Consider the following 17,357-nt stretch of genomic DNA (forward strand, 5'->3'; position numbering starts at 1 on the left):
ACCATACAACGATTACTTATAAGTTACATTTTGTCATGTTCTGTATTGAGAAAAGAACTTATTTCAAAAAATTCAAATTTTACAATGCATCTGTTCTGGCAGGAGATTCGTTACCTATTTTTATTTATTTATTTATTTATTTTAAATAATAATAATGCCTTGCTTTGATGACACTTTCATGCTAGGCAATGTGGGTGAAGTGTCTTACACAAAAAATACACTAAAAACATGCATTCTTACTGTGAACCTCTCCACAGATCTGATTTGTAACTTGATCTTGGTATTCTGTAAGTTTCCATGAAGATAGATCAGTTTAATGCCATACTGTAGAACATTTCAGGCTCACTGAACAGTGGACACTAGGGCTGGGTATCATTAATAAATTGACAACATGATACATACCGCGATACGATACATATCTCAATAGAGTGAGCTTTCTATTCGATACGATTTGATACGATGTATTTCAAATCGATTGAATACGGTTCAGTAAAAAATAAAGCCTAAATCATGGCTATGATTCTAAAAATCTTTGTTAAACCACTTATTATGTAAAGTTAATATGAGACACACACATTTAATTCATCAAAACAGTGAAGATGTGAAATGTGTCACAAAAAAGTTTCCTTCTTCCAACAATCAACAAAACTGTACCACTAACAAAATAATTTAAATATACCAAAAAATACTCTTTTCGATATATTGATAAACAATACGATATATCGATATTTTGATATTTTTGCACACCCCTAGTGGGCACACCTGAAAAGTTACATGTTGTATCTTGTTTTACTGTCGTACATCACACATTACATGTTGTCGTACTCTGATATTACAATCATATTATCCATTTTGATGCATCGTTTAGTGCTTTATCACGTTACGTTTGCAGTTTTGAATAATGGACTCAGACACATCAAATCAATAACATCTGCAGCCTTTTACCATCTCAAAAACAGCAAAAATCAAAGGTTTACTGTCTAAAACAGACTTGGAGAGACTTATCCATGCGTTTGTCTCCAGTAGGTTAGACTACTGTAATGTTCTGCTCACTGGTCTCTCCAAACGAGCTGAGTGAGCTGCAGTACATGCAGAACGCTGCAGCTCGGGTCCTGACTTGAAATAGGAAGTACAAGCACATAAGTCCTGTGCTCAGGTCTCTGCATTGACTTCCTGTGGCTCAGAGAATAGACTTTGAAGCAGCTCTGCTTGTGTACAAGTCTCTTCATGGCCGAGCACCAAAGTACATCTGTGACATGTTAGTGTCATATGAACCATCTCGCACTCTGAGGAGCTCAGGGACCGGCCTCCTGCTGGTGCCCAGAGTCAGGACTAAACACGAGGAGTCAGTGTTTCAGGTTCACGCAGCTAAAACCTGGAACAGTCTGAACATGTGAGACAGGCCTTTACTTTGACGGTGTTTAAATCCAGGCTCAAAACGGTTTTGTTTAGCTGTGCATACGACTGAAAGGTTTTCACTCCTCACTCTTCTCTCTAATTTATGTAATTAATGTCCCTCTCTCTTTTTAACTTTTTAACTTAGTCTTTAATTTTATGATGATTATTTATGTTTTGATTTGTTTTTATTGTGATTTTAATGTTTTTCTTATTCTTTAAAGCACTTTGAATTATTTTGTGTATGAATTGTGCTATACAAATAAACTTGCCTTGCCTTGCCACTTTTGTCATTCTGTTTTTCTCTCTAATTGCAGACCTTTTCCCACTGAGGAAAGCCTAAAAGATGAGGACATTTACAACAATCTGGAGGACATGATTGAGTACGTGTGAGCCTCCTCCCTGTGCGGCCATTATACTCTTAATAGGAAATGATTATTTAGCACAGGAGTCACTCACCAGGGCTTTAAACAGCCACATGTTTTGGCAAAAGACACTGACGACAAAAACACAGTTATTTTGTAGTAAATGTTAAGTGTATGCAAACCGCCCTCATCAAGGTTAGGGCTCATGTTACACTATTTTCTGATCTATGTTATAATGTTGTTTCCTCATTAAAAGCACACCTGGAGTTGTGTTTTGTTTCATCCACACATGTTTAACACACAAACCTTTAAAGTATAAAGCATGATCAGATCTATAGCGAGGGCAATAAAATGTATTCTGCAGTTTTAAAGATGCTATATTATACAAAACTGATTCTTGTGAGCTTTTAGACATAATAATAATAATAATAATAATATAATCCTGCATATTTAGGCTGTGTCCTTCTCTCATACAGAAAACACTTTGTGACGTCATGTAGTAATACAGTAATTGTGCTCCACTGTGTTTTTAAACACCATACACCTTCACTAGACTTTTTTGGATATTTTCACCCCGGGAATTTCCAATCTCTACTAAACAAAAACTAAGAGGTAGCCGTTAACTTGAAAACTACCGCTTCATAACATCACAAGGTGGAACAGAGCATTTTGAGCTTTGGATGTGTAGACAGACTAATGATAAAGGGTTACTCAAATATCTATACATGCAAACACAACTACAGGTATGTTTTGGATGGGGTAACAACTTTCTAACATGGATTAAAACTCATAAAAGTGAATTTTGTGTAATATAGAATCATAAAGTTATGTAGTATGTTGAAGACACATGTTCAAAATAAACTAATAAATATTGCTACTACTTATGTTTTATGTTGCAGTGAGAATGTCCCAGAGGATGAAGATGACCTGTACTCAGCGGTCTATAACCTTGAGGAAGACTACGCAGGAGAAGAAATCTATGAAGATCTCATGAGGACTGATCTGCAGCCTCCTCTGGTACAGCTGTCAATCACAAACAGTCTCTAGGATTTCACTATTTTTACACAATAGCAAAGGACAAATGGCAATAATGAGATTTACACATTTTGTTTCTTAAAATGTGTGAAATGTTCAAAGAATTACATTAGAGGTTCCTAATTTAGCCTAGTTTTAATTCTTAAGGCTTTAGGGCTGTAGCCATATTGAATTTCCATAAATATCAATAAAGTATCTATCTATTTTGTTGTTTAGTCGATAAATTGATTAATCGGTTGATGGTGTCTTCGTTGACCAACATTATTTTATTTTGATTATAAGGATTTATATGTGAGAAAAGCTGAAAGGAGAAGTTATTTTAAAAAAAAGACAGATTCAACTCATGATTCACAAGATGAATCTGTCTTCATAAAATTGTTTCCTAGTGCTTTTTTCTGCATGCATCATGAATTTCCGTCAGGGCCAGGTCATGTATGTACAAGACAAATTAAATTCTTGCCCACCCATTCAAATCTACCACCTACACTAAAATGTTCAGTCTGCCCACCCAAATTCAGCAGCTGCAGTCCTATGAGTGCCGTTTGAGTCAGATACATAAAAATGCGTCATAGTTTTGAGAGCTTTTGCTATGCCCCTTTTATTTGAATAATCGACAGGCAGCAGGACATGTCTTTAATTTTACACACAGTTTTACACAGTTATTCAACAATTTTACTGAATATTGAAATTTTAGAAGAACTTGAGGAAACTTGGGAAAAGAAAGTGATGTGCAGTATAGATTGTAAGTTATATATAGTCAATTTTGACATTTATCTGCAATCATGCTGCTAATTTTAAAAGCAATCTGAATATTTGAACAGAAAGTCAGAGAAAATGTTATATAGGCTTAACCGTCTCTATGTAAATGTATCTGTAGTGTGTAAACAGTTTTGTTGAAGCAGGTAGAAGTGGATGTGCGGAGCTGCTGTCTGTCTGAGATCAAACAGACTGAAGAAAAGTACACAGAAACACTGGAGTCTATAGAGAAGGTATTAAATGTATTACTATAACTGTATATTCCTTTTGTCGCTCCACAGTCTCGCCCACTTTATAACCCACTGATGTGCCAGAAATAAACTTCACATTTCTTTTTCTCATCAAAAACTTACCTGGAGTTGTGTTTTGTTTTATTCACACATGTTTTACACACAAACCCTGCATATTTAGGTTGAGTTCTTTTCTCAGACTGAAAACACACTGATCCACCTTGTAAATCATTTGCATAATTTCAGTCCTGGAATTGCCAATTTCTACTAAACTAAAGGTAAAAGGTAGCTGTTCACTACCACTGCATGACATCACAAGGTGGAACAGAGTATTTTGAGCTTTGGAGATGTAGACAAACTAATAAAGGATTACTCAAACATGTATGAATGACACAACTCCAGGGATGTTTTTGATGAGGTAATAGCATTATAATTTGCTAAAAGCTCCTAAGAGTCACTTTTGCATAATATATGACCTTTAAAGACACAATTAAGTCTAACAAGCTAGGTGCTAACTAAAATGTGAGGTTTATACTGTTATAATGTTTCAACAGATTTTTAAATGGTAAATATTTGGTTTACGTAACAAATTTCTGATCTTTACAGTATTTCCTGAATCCTCTGAGAAGATTCTTTACTCCAAATGAGATGGACAAAATTTTCCTGAACATTCCTGTAAGTTTAAACTACCTTTTTAAATCCACAAACATTTGTTAGAACTGACTGCAAACACTCACTTGTGTCTATTCTACGTTTTATGCAGGACCTGGTTAGACTACACAAGAGCCTGGTGGTTGAAGTTCAAGATTCAATACTCTTCAAAAATGCCTTAAATCTCTATGAGATTTTCATCAGCTACAAAGAAAGGTATCAGTATGAACTTTTTTATTGGTTTGATTTCATTAAGCATCTGTGTTAACATATTACTTGTGAGGTGACTGTTAATAAAATAATTACAGTCAGAATCATACACAGAGTTAACTGCTTATTGTGAATGTTGAAAACTGTACAACCCAATATTATAGTATTTGTTTGCTACCATATAGGTTCAGAGGTGGATAGAGGAGCCAAAAATTGTACTCAAGTTAGAGTAATGTCACTTCAAAGTAATTTTACTCAAGTGGAAGTACAAAGTAGTGGTCCAAGAAGTCACTCAAGTAAAAGTGAATGTACTCAGGACGTCTGATCTGTAATTTCTAAAAAAAAAAAAAAAAAAAAAAAATATATAATATATATATATATATATATATATATATATATATATATATATATATATATATATATATATATATATATATATATATATATATATATATGAAGGAGCCGTGCAAGAAACACACATGTTCAAATAATTTCATATTGGTAACATAAAGTTTTTGTCACTTGTACACTTACTCACAGCTGGAAAAGTCTGCCAAAACATTTACTCAAGTAAGAGTACTGTAAGACTCTCAAATATATTACTCAAGTAGCATTCTGATAGAAATTTACTCTGAAAAGTTTTTTTTTTTTAAAGTTACTCAAGTAAATGTAACTAAATACTACCAACCCCTTTTTAGATTAGTACTAAAACAGGGTTGTGAATATGTGTGTTTCTTTATGATACTTTTACTATTCAGAGAAGTACAAAGTAATGACAGGAATTAAGTCTGTAGTAATTTCAAATCATATATTGTGGGGGAAATTATCAAATTGATCCTACATATCAGCCCAAAAATATCAGCAATGCTTTTTGGCCACCTGCTTGATCTCTGCGTCTCTCTGATGTAAAGGCTGCTCATATACGGGATCTACTGCAGTCGAGTGGAGATCGCGATTGCTGCGTTGGACCTGATCTGCAAAGAGAAAGAAGACATCCGCTTGAAACTGGAGGTTAGATAAACAAAACGCAGGTTATGATACACTCAAATCTAGGCCTGAACTATAGTGAACACTCTGCTACTTAATTAAAGGTTTTTAGCTAACTTATGTTTTTTAAGAGCACTATAAACTCAGTGTCCATGTTATTAATACATCTCCACGAAGTTCACAGCACCCTTTTACCTTTTGTTTAGTCGAGACTGGAAATTCCAAGGCTGAAATGATCAAAATGATTCTAGTGAATGTGAATGGAGTTTAAAATACAGTGAACATATTTAGGAGTTCCTCTCTCAAACTGAAAAATCTGAGAGAAGAAATCAATCTAAATATGCAGGGTTTGTGTTAAACATGTGAAAAATGAAACAAAATGCAACTCCGGGTATATTTTAGATAAAGAAACAATGCGTAATATAATTTAATAGCCTTTAATAACCACTATTGCTTTAGTTGCATCTGTCTATCTATAATTTGAAGTTTTAGTTAATATGTTATTGTGGAAATTACAACATTTATTGGTTGTTATCTATAATTTTTCATTTAATTAAACTGTCTTTTTTATCCAGGAATGTGCCAAAAGGGCCAACAATGGGAAGTTCACATTGAGAGATTTATTGGTGGTGCCGATGCAAAGAGTTTTAAAATACCATCTTCTTCTGCAGGTAAAATAAATGAATACATAAATAAACATTTAGCAGATTGAGCACACATCTGAACACACAAAAAAACTTGAGCAACCCTCATAAAAGAAAAGCAAAGAAAAGTTTGCATATCATATTTTTCAAAATGACCTCAGTAAATGAAAGTGACTTGCCAGAGTTATGGTATAGTTGTAATGTTTTTTGTGGATAATTTGATATAAAATAGCCATAACCATAACACAATTTTGACAAAACATATTGAAGTTTTTTAATTTTTTTTTATATCTAGTTCCAAGTCTGATTGATTCAAATCAGAGGTGATATGGTCTAGATAAAAATAATAATATGGCCACCAAACTATCATGCAGCCTCACATAGAACAGAATAGAAAACGTAAATACAATGTGTAGTCTAATACATTTTATAAGGGCTGCATGATATGCTGTATTGTGAACATACTGTCGTCACATCAATATTTTAATATACATTTTGACACAGTAAGTTAGGCAGAATTAAAACAAAAACTTATGCCAAGACCAAACTGAGTTAAAGGAGTATGCATTTCTTTTCAAATGGGGAACTCTGTATTGCATTTCTGTTTTTGTAAGTATTGATTATTTGCTGATTAACTGTTCAACTAAGTATAAATAAAATAATACTAGTATATTATTGATTTAACACTAAAATGCATCACTGTCCATCTGGTAGGGTCAGGCTTTGATCAGTGTTTAAGATAATCTACATTCATGTGTGTTGAAAATATGGGTGTTGTACAGTATGTGCGTACAGTATACTCATAGTACTAATCCTACATATTGCTAATGTTTTTATTTGGATTCTATTAGTGATTTGTCAGTTGCATATCCTATCATTGGCTTTAAAATAACTACATTTTGGTGACTGATGCTACTTCATTTTGACATCATTGGTAGTGAGTGCCAAAGGGTTGTGTGTGTTTAGTATTTCCATATTTCCACATGCACATAATAATATTTAGAATTTAAGAAAGAAGGTTACCCTCTAAATTTAAGATTCTTCCTCTTCACCTGCAGTGTCTCGCCTTGAATATCAGGGACAAACTGAGCTTAATGTTTTATTAAAATAAGCCAGACTTTTCATGCAATTCAAGTCCACAGTTCAAAATGGTTCATGTTGATGTGCATAGTTGGCCACATGAGGGCGCTGTTCTCCACGTATTGTCAGCAGCTCATGCAGCTAGACTTTATGACATTATTTACCATTCAGAATTGGTTATATCAGCCAACCTCACATAAGCATTTTTCATTTACTGCTTTCATCAAATTGAGTTAACACTATGCAATACAGAATAGACATGTTTTACTTTCTTTCATCAACAGTTTAGTAGTTTTATATTTTAAATAATTTTATCACTGAATAGTATCACAGTACAAAATGTCTGATGATGACATGATTTTCATACTAAGGAGTAGACTGGATACTCAATGCAGACACCACAATGACAGTTGATTGTCAATATTAAATTGTAGTACTTTCCTTTATATTACCATGTGGTCTTATATCTGTTTACTCTCTCATTTGTTCAGGTTGGCGCTATAGTGGTCCATGGGCGTATACTCATCTATGTGCTTTTATTCTTGTTCTGATACAGCTCAAGATCATTCTAAAACTATTCAGAAAAGGCTCATTTCTGTCTTGTGAATCTGACTTTTTCAGTATCAATACCTGCTAAAAATGAGTATCCAGTTTCGATACTAGTTATAGTATTCATTAGGATCTGATTTTCAATACTTGTGACACCCTACAATATGTTGATTTTCTAATAATCTTGAAGTTAGAAGCTGTTAGAAATGTATTGATATAAAAGACGTACTCCTCTAGCTCTGTCTAATGTGATTTTAATCCTTTTAATCCAAGTGGGGTAAATATGTCCATGCTGCTCCAGTAACATGTCCATATGTTTAAACACTGAACAGACAGGTGCATGATGAGTGGAATGAGAAAGAATGTTTGCTGTCTCTTTCTTTCCTCTCTTCTTCTCTTTTCTCTCTCTCAGTCTCCATCACCTTCTCTCTCTCCCCTGCTCTCTTTCTTCTCTCACCCACCCTCCACTGTCCCCGTCTCTTGCATGATGAGTATAATGGTAAATGGAAATGTTTTTTTTTTCTCGCTATCTCTCTCTTTCCTTCTTCCTCTCCTTTATCCCTCTCTTTTGCTCAGTCTCTTTCCTCTCTGTCTCTGTGTAACCCTCTCACTCCTCCTCGCGTCATCCCGCTTTTTTCACTCTCTCCCTCTTCCTCCTCTGTCTCTCCCTATTTCACCTCCTCCCTCCTCACTCCCTCTCACTCCCTCTCACTCCCTCTCTCTCTCTCTCTCGCTCTGTCTCTCCCTCTTTCACCTCCTCCCTTCATCCCTTCCTCTCACTCTGTCTCTCCCTCATTCACCTCCTCCCTCTCTGTCTCTCTTTCTCTCTGTCTCTCCCTCTTTCACTTCCTCCCTCTCTGTCTCTCTCTCTCTGTCTCTCCCTCTTTCACCTCCTCCCTCTCACTCTTTCTCTCTCTGTTCCATGACCTTCTCTCTCTCTCCTCCTCTCCCTCTTTCTTCTCTCACCCTCCCTCCACTGTCACTTGCACAATGAATATAATCGTAAAATGGAAATGTTTGTCCGCTACCTCCTTCTCTCTTTCTTTCTTCCTCTTCTCTATCCCTCTCTTCTGCTCACTCACTCTCTCCTCTCCCTGTGTAACCCTCTCACTCCTCCTCGCTTCATCCCTTCCTCTTTCACTCCCCCCCTCACTTTTATCACTCTCTCTCTTTTACCTCCTCCTCTCTCTCTCCCCTCCTTTCATTCCTCCCTCTCACCCCACCCTCTCTCCTCTCTCTATCTCCTTCACCTTCTCTCTCTTTCCTTTCTCTCTTTCTTCTCTCACCCTCCCTCAACTATCCCCCTCTCTTGCATGATGAGTATAATCATAAAATGGAAATGTTTGTCTGCTACCTCCCTCTCTCTTTCCTTCTTCCTCTTCTCTAGCCCTCTCTTTTGCTCACTCTCTCTCCTCTCTGTCTCTGTGTAACCCTCTCACTCCTCCTCACTCCGTCCCTTCCTCTTTCACTCCCTCCCTCTCATCACTTTCATCACTCTCCGTCTCTCTTTTACCTCCTCCCTCTCATTCTCTCTTTCACCCTCTCACTCTTCCCTCTCTCTTCTCTCTATCTCCATCACCTTCTCTCTCTGCTCCATCTCTCTTTCTTCTCTCTTCCTCCCTCCACTATCCCCCTCTCTTGCATGATGAGTATAATGGTTCAATGAAAATGTTTGTCTGCTCCTCTCTTCCGTCCCCCCGTCTCTACCTCTCCTTCTCTGTCTCTCACTCTATCCTTCCCTCTCTCTTCTCCAACTTCCTCTCACTCCTTCTCCCTCTTTCTCCCTCTCTGTCTTCCTCCTCTTCACTTTCCCTCGCCTCCTCCACCCCTCCTCTACCCTCTCTCCCTTTCTCCATCTTTCCTTATATCTCTTTCTGTCGCTCTCTCCCCTCTCTCCCTTCCTCTTTTTCTCCATCTCTTCCATTCTCACTCTCCCTCTCTATCCTCTTCTCCTTCCCTTCTCCCTCTACTTCCTCCTCTCCCTCCCCTCTTCCCTCTCTTTGTCTTCCTCTCCTTCCCTCCCTCTTTACCCTCAAACCCCTCTCTTCTCTTCTCTCCCTCCTTCCCTCGTTCTTTCTACCTCTCTTCTACCGTGCGCTTCATAATTAAAACCACGCAGACCTCTGGAGACTGGACAGATTTCATCAACAGATTGGCGCCTGTGTGCACGTTACACTTCAAACAATAGCGTCTGCAAACTTGATTAATCCAATAGACGTGCGCGCCATCCATTTTCCATTTCTCAAAAGCAAATACTTTCTTTTAGTTTTGTTTAAAGTTTTTTTGGATCGTCTGAGCGGCAGTGACTCGGGGGGGTTGAGAGGTTGCCCCGTAACAAAAGTTTTGCATTTCAAAAATCTCCTACAGCGAGATCATCTTGTTGCTGTGTCATGAAAGAGAAAGATTAAATTTGCTAGAAGTTGAGCTCCTATTTGTTCAATGTTTTACTGTTTAAAGGGGCACTATGTAACTTTTCTGGTGCTTGTTTCCATGACGAGGTTGTTGCTTTCTATGGAATGTTCCTCAGTATGCATTTATTTATTTAGCATCCATCTTTATTCAACCACAGGGGTGTTTATGTGAAAAATAGTACTAATAAAAATGGTTTAGGTATGATCAAAAATGTTTACCAGGCAACTTGATCGATGATTCAAACAATGGGAATTAAAAGGGATAAATGCAGTCTGTACTGCTAATGAGTTTTCAACAACTAAAGGAGAAATTTGATTTGGAAGATAAAGACTTTTTTTTAGATATTTGCAAGTGAGAGATTACTACACAAAACAAAGTAGACCTGATTTATGTGAGGACACACTAGGTGTAATTGGGGTAGTTGAATTATTCATACGAACAAAAAAAATATAAAAGGCATTTCAGCTTTCTACAACTCTCTGGGGGAATGTAGAGAAGAAACAACTCTATACCTAAAAAGGAAATGGGAAACAGAGTTGTCAGTTAATGTAACAGATGCAGAATGGTTTTAGATGTGTGAAATACACCGTAGTACAACTAATTCACTGTTGTGGAAGGAATATTGCTGGAAGAATTTGACATCTTTTTCCATTACACCTAAAATCAAGAGTTGGCAGACCTCCACCCCGCAGGAGTGCTGGAGGTTGTGTGGAGAAATGGATGCTGATCACACATGTGTTTTGGAGTTACCTGAAAATTATGGTATATTGGGAACAATTAAACACAACCCTAACTAGTATTCTGGGTTATTGAATTCCAAACACTTGTCTGGTGATGCATCTGGGAAATATATCAGATGTAGTTAGGAAGAATGACATGTATGTTTCAAAAAATGTTCTTGCTGCATCTGAAAAGGGAATTATAAAAGAGTTGGTTGGACCCCCAACCAGAAAGTTACATAGTGTGGCTTTGAGTACTGTCATATATTAATTATAAATTATAAATTAACCTGCTGAAAAAAAGTATTGAGTCATTTTCAATTATTAGTCATGTTTTGTCATTCAAAAGCTACTAGATTTGACTCTGTATGGCTTTGCTTCTTAACCTGATTCATCAGCTGGTTTCACTTCCTTGGAACTGTCTGATTAGGATTCGTTCGCTCGATGGTAGGCAGGTACTTGTTTTATTTAACCAATCACTGCTATTTGGTCGTGACGTATGTAATGTGCCAAATCCTGTAGGAGGAAGGGTAATAACGTCATTCCCCTTGATAAAATTTAGAAAACATTCTCTTTGTTCCAGCTTTAAATCTTTGATCTCGGGAATCAGTGCCAACACAGAATGTACAGCTTCATCAACATCCATCTCGACCATTTTATTTACTGTTGTGCTGTACCACGAAAGGGACCCAGACAGGCGCTTGAATTTGACGTCATGGCTTCACAGCTCTTCACTGATTGGCCGGTGCCAACTTCTGGGTTTCTAGTGTATTCCGATTCCTGACCTAGTCGCTGGAGAGAAATGAAACTGAACAGAGGCACTTGGTGGGGCTATTTGCTCCTAGGGTTGTGAAAAGTATCAAAAAATCAGATACTAAACGATACTAAAACTAGTATCAATACTCAGTGAAACTTTGTTTGTATTGTGATTTTAATGTATTTCTTATTCTGTACAGCACTTTGAATTACTTTGTGGACAAATTGTGCTATATAAATAAACTTTGCCTTGACTTGCCTTTCCTGAATAGCTTTAGAAAGATGTTGAGCTGTATCAGAACAAGTTTAAGAGCACATGGTCTAGTATATGCCCACGGACCACTATGGAACCTACCTGGACAACTGAGGGATTACACAGATATATGAATTGGTATTGAGTATCAAGTCTATTCCTTAGTACTGGTGACAACACTATAATTGCTCCAGATTTTGTTAGAAGAAGCAACAATATAATTAACTGATTTGCTTTTATACCTTATTATACTATTCATCTCCTAACTTGAAGCTCTAATTGCAGTCTTGCTTAAAATTAAATCAGCAACACATCACAACAGAGTCTTCAGAGTTGTTTTCTTTCTCTTTAATATATTCCATCTCTTCTTTTCTTTCCATCAGGAGCTTGTCAAACACACTTATGACGCATCTGAAAAGAACAACTTGAAAATGGCTTTGGATGCCATGAAAGTAAGTGTCCGTTTGTGGTAATGCCCTGTAATCTTTGTGATTGGTGCTTGTTAGCGTCTGATTCAGTGAACACTTCCAAATACCGACAAATGCCACTCAGCTTTGTGTCAGAAAACCTCTCCATCACAGGAAGAATGAAACAGCTAGACTCATTCATTTTTGTGAGTGGTTTGATTCAGATTTTTTCATTTGATATATAGCTTTTGTGAAATTTTAAAGTAGACAGTGTTTTTTGGGAGTGTGACTAAACACCTAAACTTCTCCCACAACCACATTACAATTCTTTTTCCTAGCTTCCTTCTCCTTGATTCCACTCCACAATCCTCCATTTTTCAATCAAATGCATCATATTAAGTGGTGTCCCAAAGAAAACCACTGAATGAAGGAGGAGAAAACATGAGGGGAGGCTTCAGGAGGCAGACATCAGAGAAAAGAATCAAACTTTATTGGTCTCAGTGAGGAGTTTATATCCTCTCTCCTCCCTGCGTGTCCTCTGTGTGCGGGACTTCCTCACCCATTTCCTGCAGAATCGAGGAGAGGAATCAAAGAGAAGGAGGCGAGGAAAGAGAAATGAGACGCGGCCGTAGAGCTGCTAGACTGGGCAGTACCTGGAGGACCAAAGGGGAGAGTGAGGGGTGAGAAAGGCAGATAGGTGTTTGTAATCGAAACACCTCTTTTGTGATGTCACCAACTACTGGAAAATGTAGAGGCCACTGAAGGCAGCACACACTTAGATGTATGCTTTTTTTTGCCCAGAAAAGTACAAATTTCTATGACCAAAAAAAGACTATGAACAGTAGATAATGCTATTAAAACACCATGTACACACAGCGTTCCCACGGTCATGGAAATCCTGGAAAAGTCATGGAATTTTAGCATCTCTTTCACGCAACTACAGCGTTCTGTTAAGTTATCATTAGACTATTATGATTATTTCCAAATGTATGTGCCTTTTGTTTAGAAGAGACGACAATAAATGCACTGACAGTATTTTAAATGTTAAAAAACTATAATACCAAAACATAAGGTGAGTGGAAAGGGTTAACATTTCATATTTAACCGTAAAAGTCTGATCAATTCTACACATGTAGGTGCCATAAAGTTATGGGAAATTCACTTTAGATCATAAAAAATTAATGGAAAAGTTTTGAAATTTTGTCCGTGAAAAAGAGTGGGAACCCTGTACACAATTTAGCAGTGAAAAAAGTGGATATAGTGTTTAGTTCTTCTTTAAATTATGACATACATAGATCATTATTATACATTTTGTTGTTTGCAGACCAAATAGAGTAAAGGTGCATATTTACTTCTTTCAGTTCAATAAACACAACCAAAAAAAATACAAAAAATGCTTTTATTTAGTCTGTTTTTTTGGCTAAAGTTACATAATGTACCTTTGAAATGGGACTAAACTCCTTCCACAACCACATTTTAAAACAGAGCCGATTTATAAAGAACAGTGAGACTGCTGAACAAGTATCCACACTTCAAACTCCCAGTGTTTGTAATCAGAAACACCAGGCTGTAATCAGGGCAGCCATGTGTGATGTCACCAACCACTTAAAATTATTAAATTTGTTTAAGTGTTTAGTTCCACTTTAATAAGAGGAGCAGGTCCAGGTAACTGTGTGTGCCCAAAACTGCAGAACTGAGAGACCTCTTTATAATGTCATTTAACTGTAGTAAGCAGTGGATTTTTAATAATTTTTTATCCTTTTGTCCATGAAATTTGCCTTGAATGTTCCATAGTATGAATGGTATTAAACATCTTGCAATTGCAGGTGTTTTAACATCCGAAAAATACAATGAAACCTTTTACTGTGAGCAGGGTTCTTCTCTATACAGATCTGACCTGTAACTCGGCCTGGTGGTGCCCATGCTTGATTCCATAGAGATGTATGTGTTTTCATCCATCAGAAAAGTTACATAGTGCACCTTTAAAGGGCCTGTGTCTCTTCTAGCTCATGAAAATACAGTAAATTTACAGTAAAGTAACTATTTGCAGATAAAATGATGTTGACACTGACAATGACACCTATACATTTTTAAAGGCGCTCTATTTGAGATTTCTAAACTGATCTGAAACAATGCACAGAAGACATCAGGATATTACTACTATTAAATCTTTAGTTCTTCCCCATTTCAGCAAATATCCAAGGACAGTTATATGGCCAGTATCTCACATTTTGACAATTGTGAAAGCATAATCAATAGTAGGTATTCACTCACTTCATTCCACAGAAATGTCAAGTTTCTTCAAAGTCTTATATATAAGTATAAGTTGAAGCCAGGATTCCAACAACTTTTGAAAATTGTGCAGTAAACTTACTTTTGTGTGTATTTTCATGCAGGACCTGGCTCAGTATGTGAACGAAGTGAAGAGAGACAATGAGACTTTGAGGGAGATCGACCAGTACCAGAGATGTATCGAGAATTTGGTAATTAATTATATTTATAATAATAATAGGCTATTGCATATTAAACCTTGTCACAATGTAATATTCTGTAGCTGTGATTCATACTTTGCCGCTGATGTCAACATTTTCAAGGAGGGGGTGCTAACTGGAGGCACTGCTCTGTCTGAATCACACCTATTGCTCACAGGCTCCTGAAAATGTGTTGTTTGAATACATTTTCTTTTATTTTGTTGAGTTTTCAGATAATCTAAAAATGTATCATCCATAGACATACAAGAAGAACCCCCTCCAGCGTGATGTCACTGTGAAGCATCAATTGAAAATCTTACACAACTATGGGTTCACAGAGAAAAGTTTCCCACCCTGGCAACAATGCAGCTCCTTAGAATTAGAAGGTGTTACAGTAGTTTTGAGATACTGACATGACCCTACAAAATTCACAAAGCATTCAAGAACAAGAATATACTACGTATAACTCGCTTTCGACAAAAAAGGTCAGCGAGAAACTTCAAAATCTAAGGCGACGAATGGTGTATATAAACTTAGTATTTACTTTTTTACCCTGGCAAAAATATTGTGTGAAATTTGAAATAAAATTGTCGCACTATATTTGAAAACATTTAGAAATACACTGAAGTCAAATAAACTATGCCTGTGGTCAAACCTCTGTGCAAAGCCTGATCTTGTCAGATCTCAGAATCTAAGTAGAGCTGGGTCTGGTTAGTACTTGGATGGGAGATTGCTGGGAAAATCAGATTCCACAGTGGAGTGCCAGTGGCAAAAACTGTCATTGTGTCCTTAGGCAAGGCTTTTTACCCACATTGCCTGTGAATAGTATGAAAGTGGTGTGAGTATGAGTGTGGGTGGTGGTCGGAGCGACAGATGGCGCAGATTGGCAGGCTCACTTTTGTCGGTCTGTCCCACGGCACCTATGGCTACAGTAGTAACTTACTAGCCTGATTCATCAGCCGGTTTCACTTTGTGGAAACCGTCTGACCTCGCAGCATTAGGGTTCGTTGACTTGATGATAGGCGGGTACTTTTATTATGCAACCAGTTTCTGCTATTTGGTCGTGATGTATAGTCTGATTCATCAGCCGGTTGCACTTTGTTTCACTTCGTAGAAACCGTCTGACCTTGCAGTGTTAGAATTAATTCGCTCGACAGTAGGTTGGTACCTTTTATCATTTAACCAATCACTGCTATTTGGTAGCCACTTATGTAATGTGCTGCTAACGGGGCTAACTGGTATATTAAGCTTTTCCCAAATCCAGTAGGAAGAAGGGCAATAACATCTTGCCCCTTGATAAAATTCAATAAACATTCTCTTTGTTACGGCTTTAAATCCTCAGTCTCTGGAATTGTTGCCAACGCAGAATGTATGCTTCGTCTACATCCATCTCAACCGTTTTATTTACTGTTGTGCTGTACCACAAAAGGGACCCAGACAGGCACTTGAGTTTGACGTCATGGCTTCACAGCTTTTCGCTGATTGGCCGATGCACGCATTATTATTATATTTAGTATTTATTAAATTGATGTCTCAAGAATACATGTACAGAAGTTGATGAAAAATCCCTATGCTTCATGTACAGTCTGTATATTAACTTGTACAGACTTGATGCCATAGCAACTCATTTCCTTTGCAAGTCTGTGAATACCTTTTAATTATGTTTCAGTGTCTTTCCAGGCAAACACATTAAACAATGTCCCTATATACTGTAAAGGACTATTCTACATATGAGTCATTATTTTCGTAGGAGTAAACAGTGCAATTTTTTTCTTTTTTCAGAACCAGCCTCTCATCACATATGGTCGCCCCAAAGGAGACGGGGAGGTACGGCTGGTCTCAAGTGTGGACAAGAGAAGACAGGACAGGTGGGTTTACATTTATGGGTGGACGCTGTGCCAAAAAACTCTCAGCATAATTTTTTTTCCCAGCCACATCATGATATCGATTTTATCAGGACTCATGTTTTCTTAGTGTCTTCTAAACAGATCAGAGATACGTTTCTTCTCCACTATGATTGGTTATATCCACCTGTCACTCACTCAGAGCATGAGAGGGTCTGACCAATGGGAAAAGAAAGTGGTGGAAAGTGTGAGCTGCATTAAACAAAAAAGCAGGGAATCATAATACGGCAATGATTTGACCTTTTGATTTTAACATATTGTCACAGGGATGTGATCATGGTTTGATTTTTATTGCCATTTCGCCCAGCCTTATTTACAATAGTGAATAATAGAGAAAGATTGTAACAAATATATAAAACAAAAGATGGGAATATCATGAAAGTTGTTTAGAAGATATGCAATCTGAATATTGGTGTGGTAACATTTAAAATGTATGTTTTGTTTTTCTTTTGTTGTAATCTTTCAAACAAGGATACATAATATTGTACAAGGGTCATGAAACTAAGGCCTGCGGGCCGACGCTGGCCTGCCAT

The 17,357-nt window shown here is 37.0% G+C and overlaps 1 protein-coding gene across 2 annotated transcripts in view; it reads left to right on the top strand.

Moving 5' to 3' along the window:
* Positions 1–17,357, top strand: part of LOC110164124 (guanine nucleotide exchange factor VAV3-like) — an 88,199-nt gene that overhangs the window by 13,576 nt on the left and 57,266 nt on the right. For both annotated transcript variants that reach the window (XM_055152088.1, XM_055152089.1), the window contains exons 4-13: positions 1,713–1,778; positions 2,660–2,777; positions 3,698–3,784; positions 4,388–4,456; positions 4,545–4,648; positions 5,554–5,653; positions 6,205–6,300; positions 12,426–12,494; positions 14,846–14,932; positions 16,703–16,788. In XM_055152088.1, the coding sequence (XP_055008063.1) occupies positions 1,713–1,778; positions 2,660–2,777; positions 3,698–3,784; positions 4,388–4,456; positions 4,545–4,648; positions 5,554–5,653; positions 6,205–6,300; positions 12,426–12,494; positions 14,846–14,932; positions 16,703–16,788 (882 nt within the window). The remainder of the gene's footprint in view (positions 1–1,712; positions 1,779–2,659; positions 2,778–3,697; positions 3,785–4,387; positions 4,457–4,544; positions 4,649–5,553; positions 5,654–6,204; positions 6,301–12,425; positions 12,495–14,845; positions 14,933–16,702; positions 16,789–17,357) is intronic.

The sequence above is a fragment of the Boleophthalmus pectinirostris genome, unplaced genomic scaffold (genome assembly GCF_026225935.1).
Source record: "Boleophthalmus pectinirostris isolate CB_2022bp ecotype Guang Dong unplaced genomic scaffold, ASM2622593v1 HiC_scaffold_16, whole genome shotgun sequence".
Lineage (NCBI taxonomy): Eukaryota > Metazoa > Chordata > Actinopteri > Gobiiformes > Gobiidae > Boleophthalmus > Boleophthalmus pectinirostris.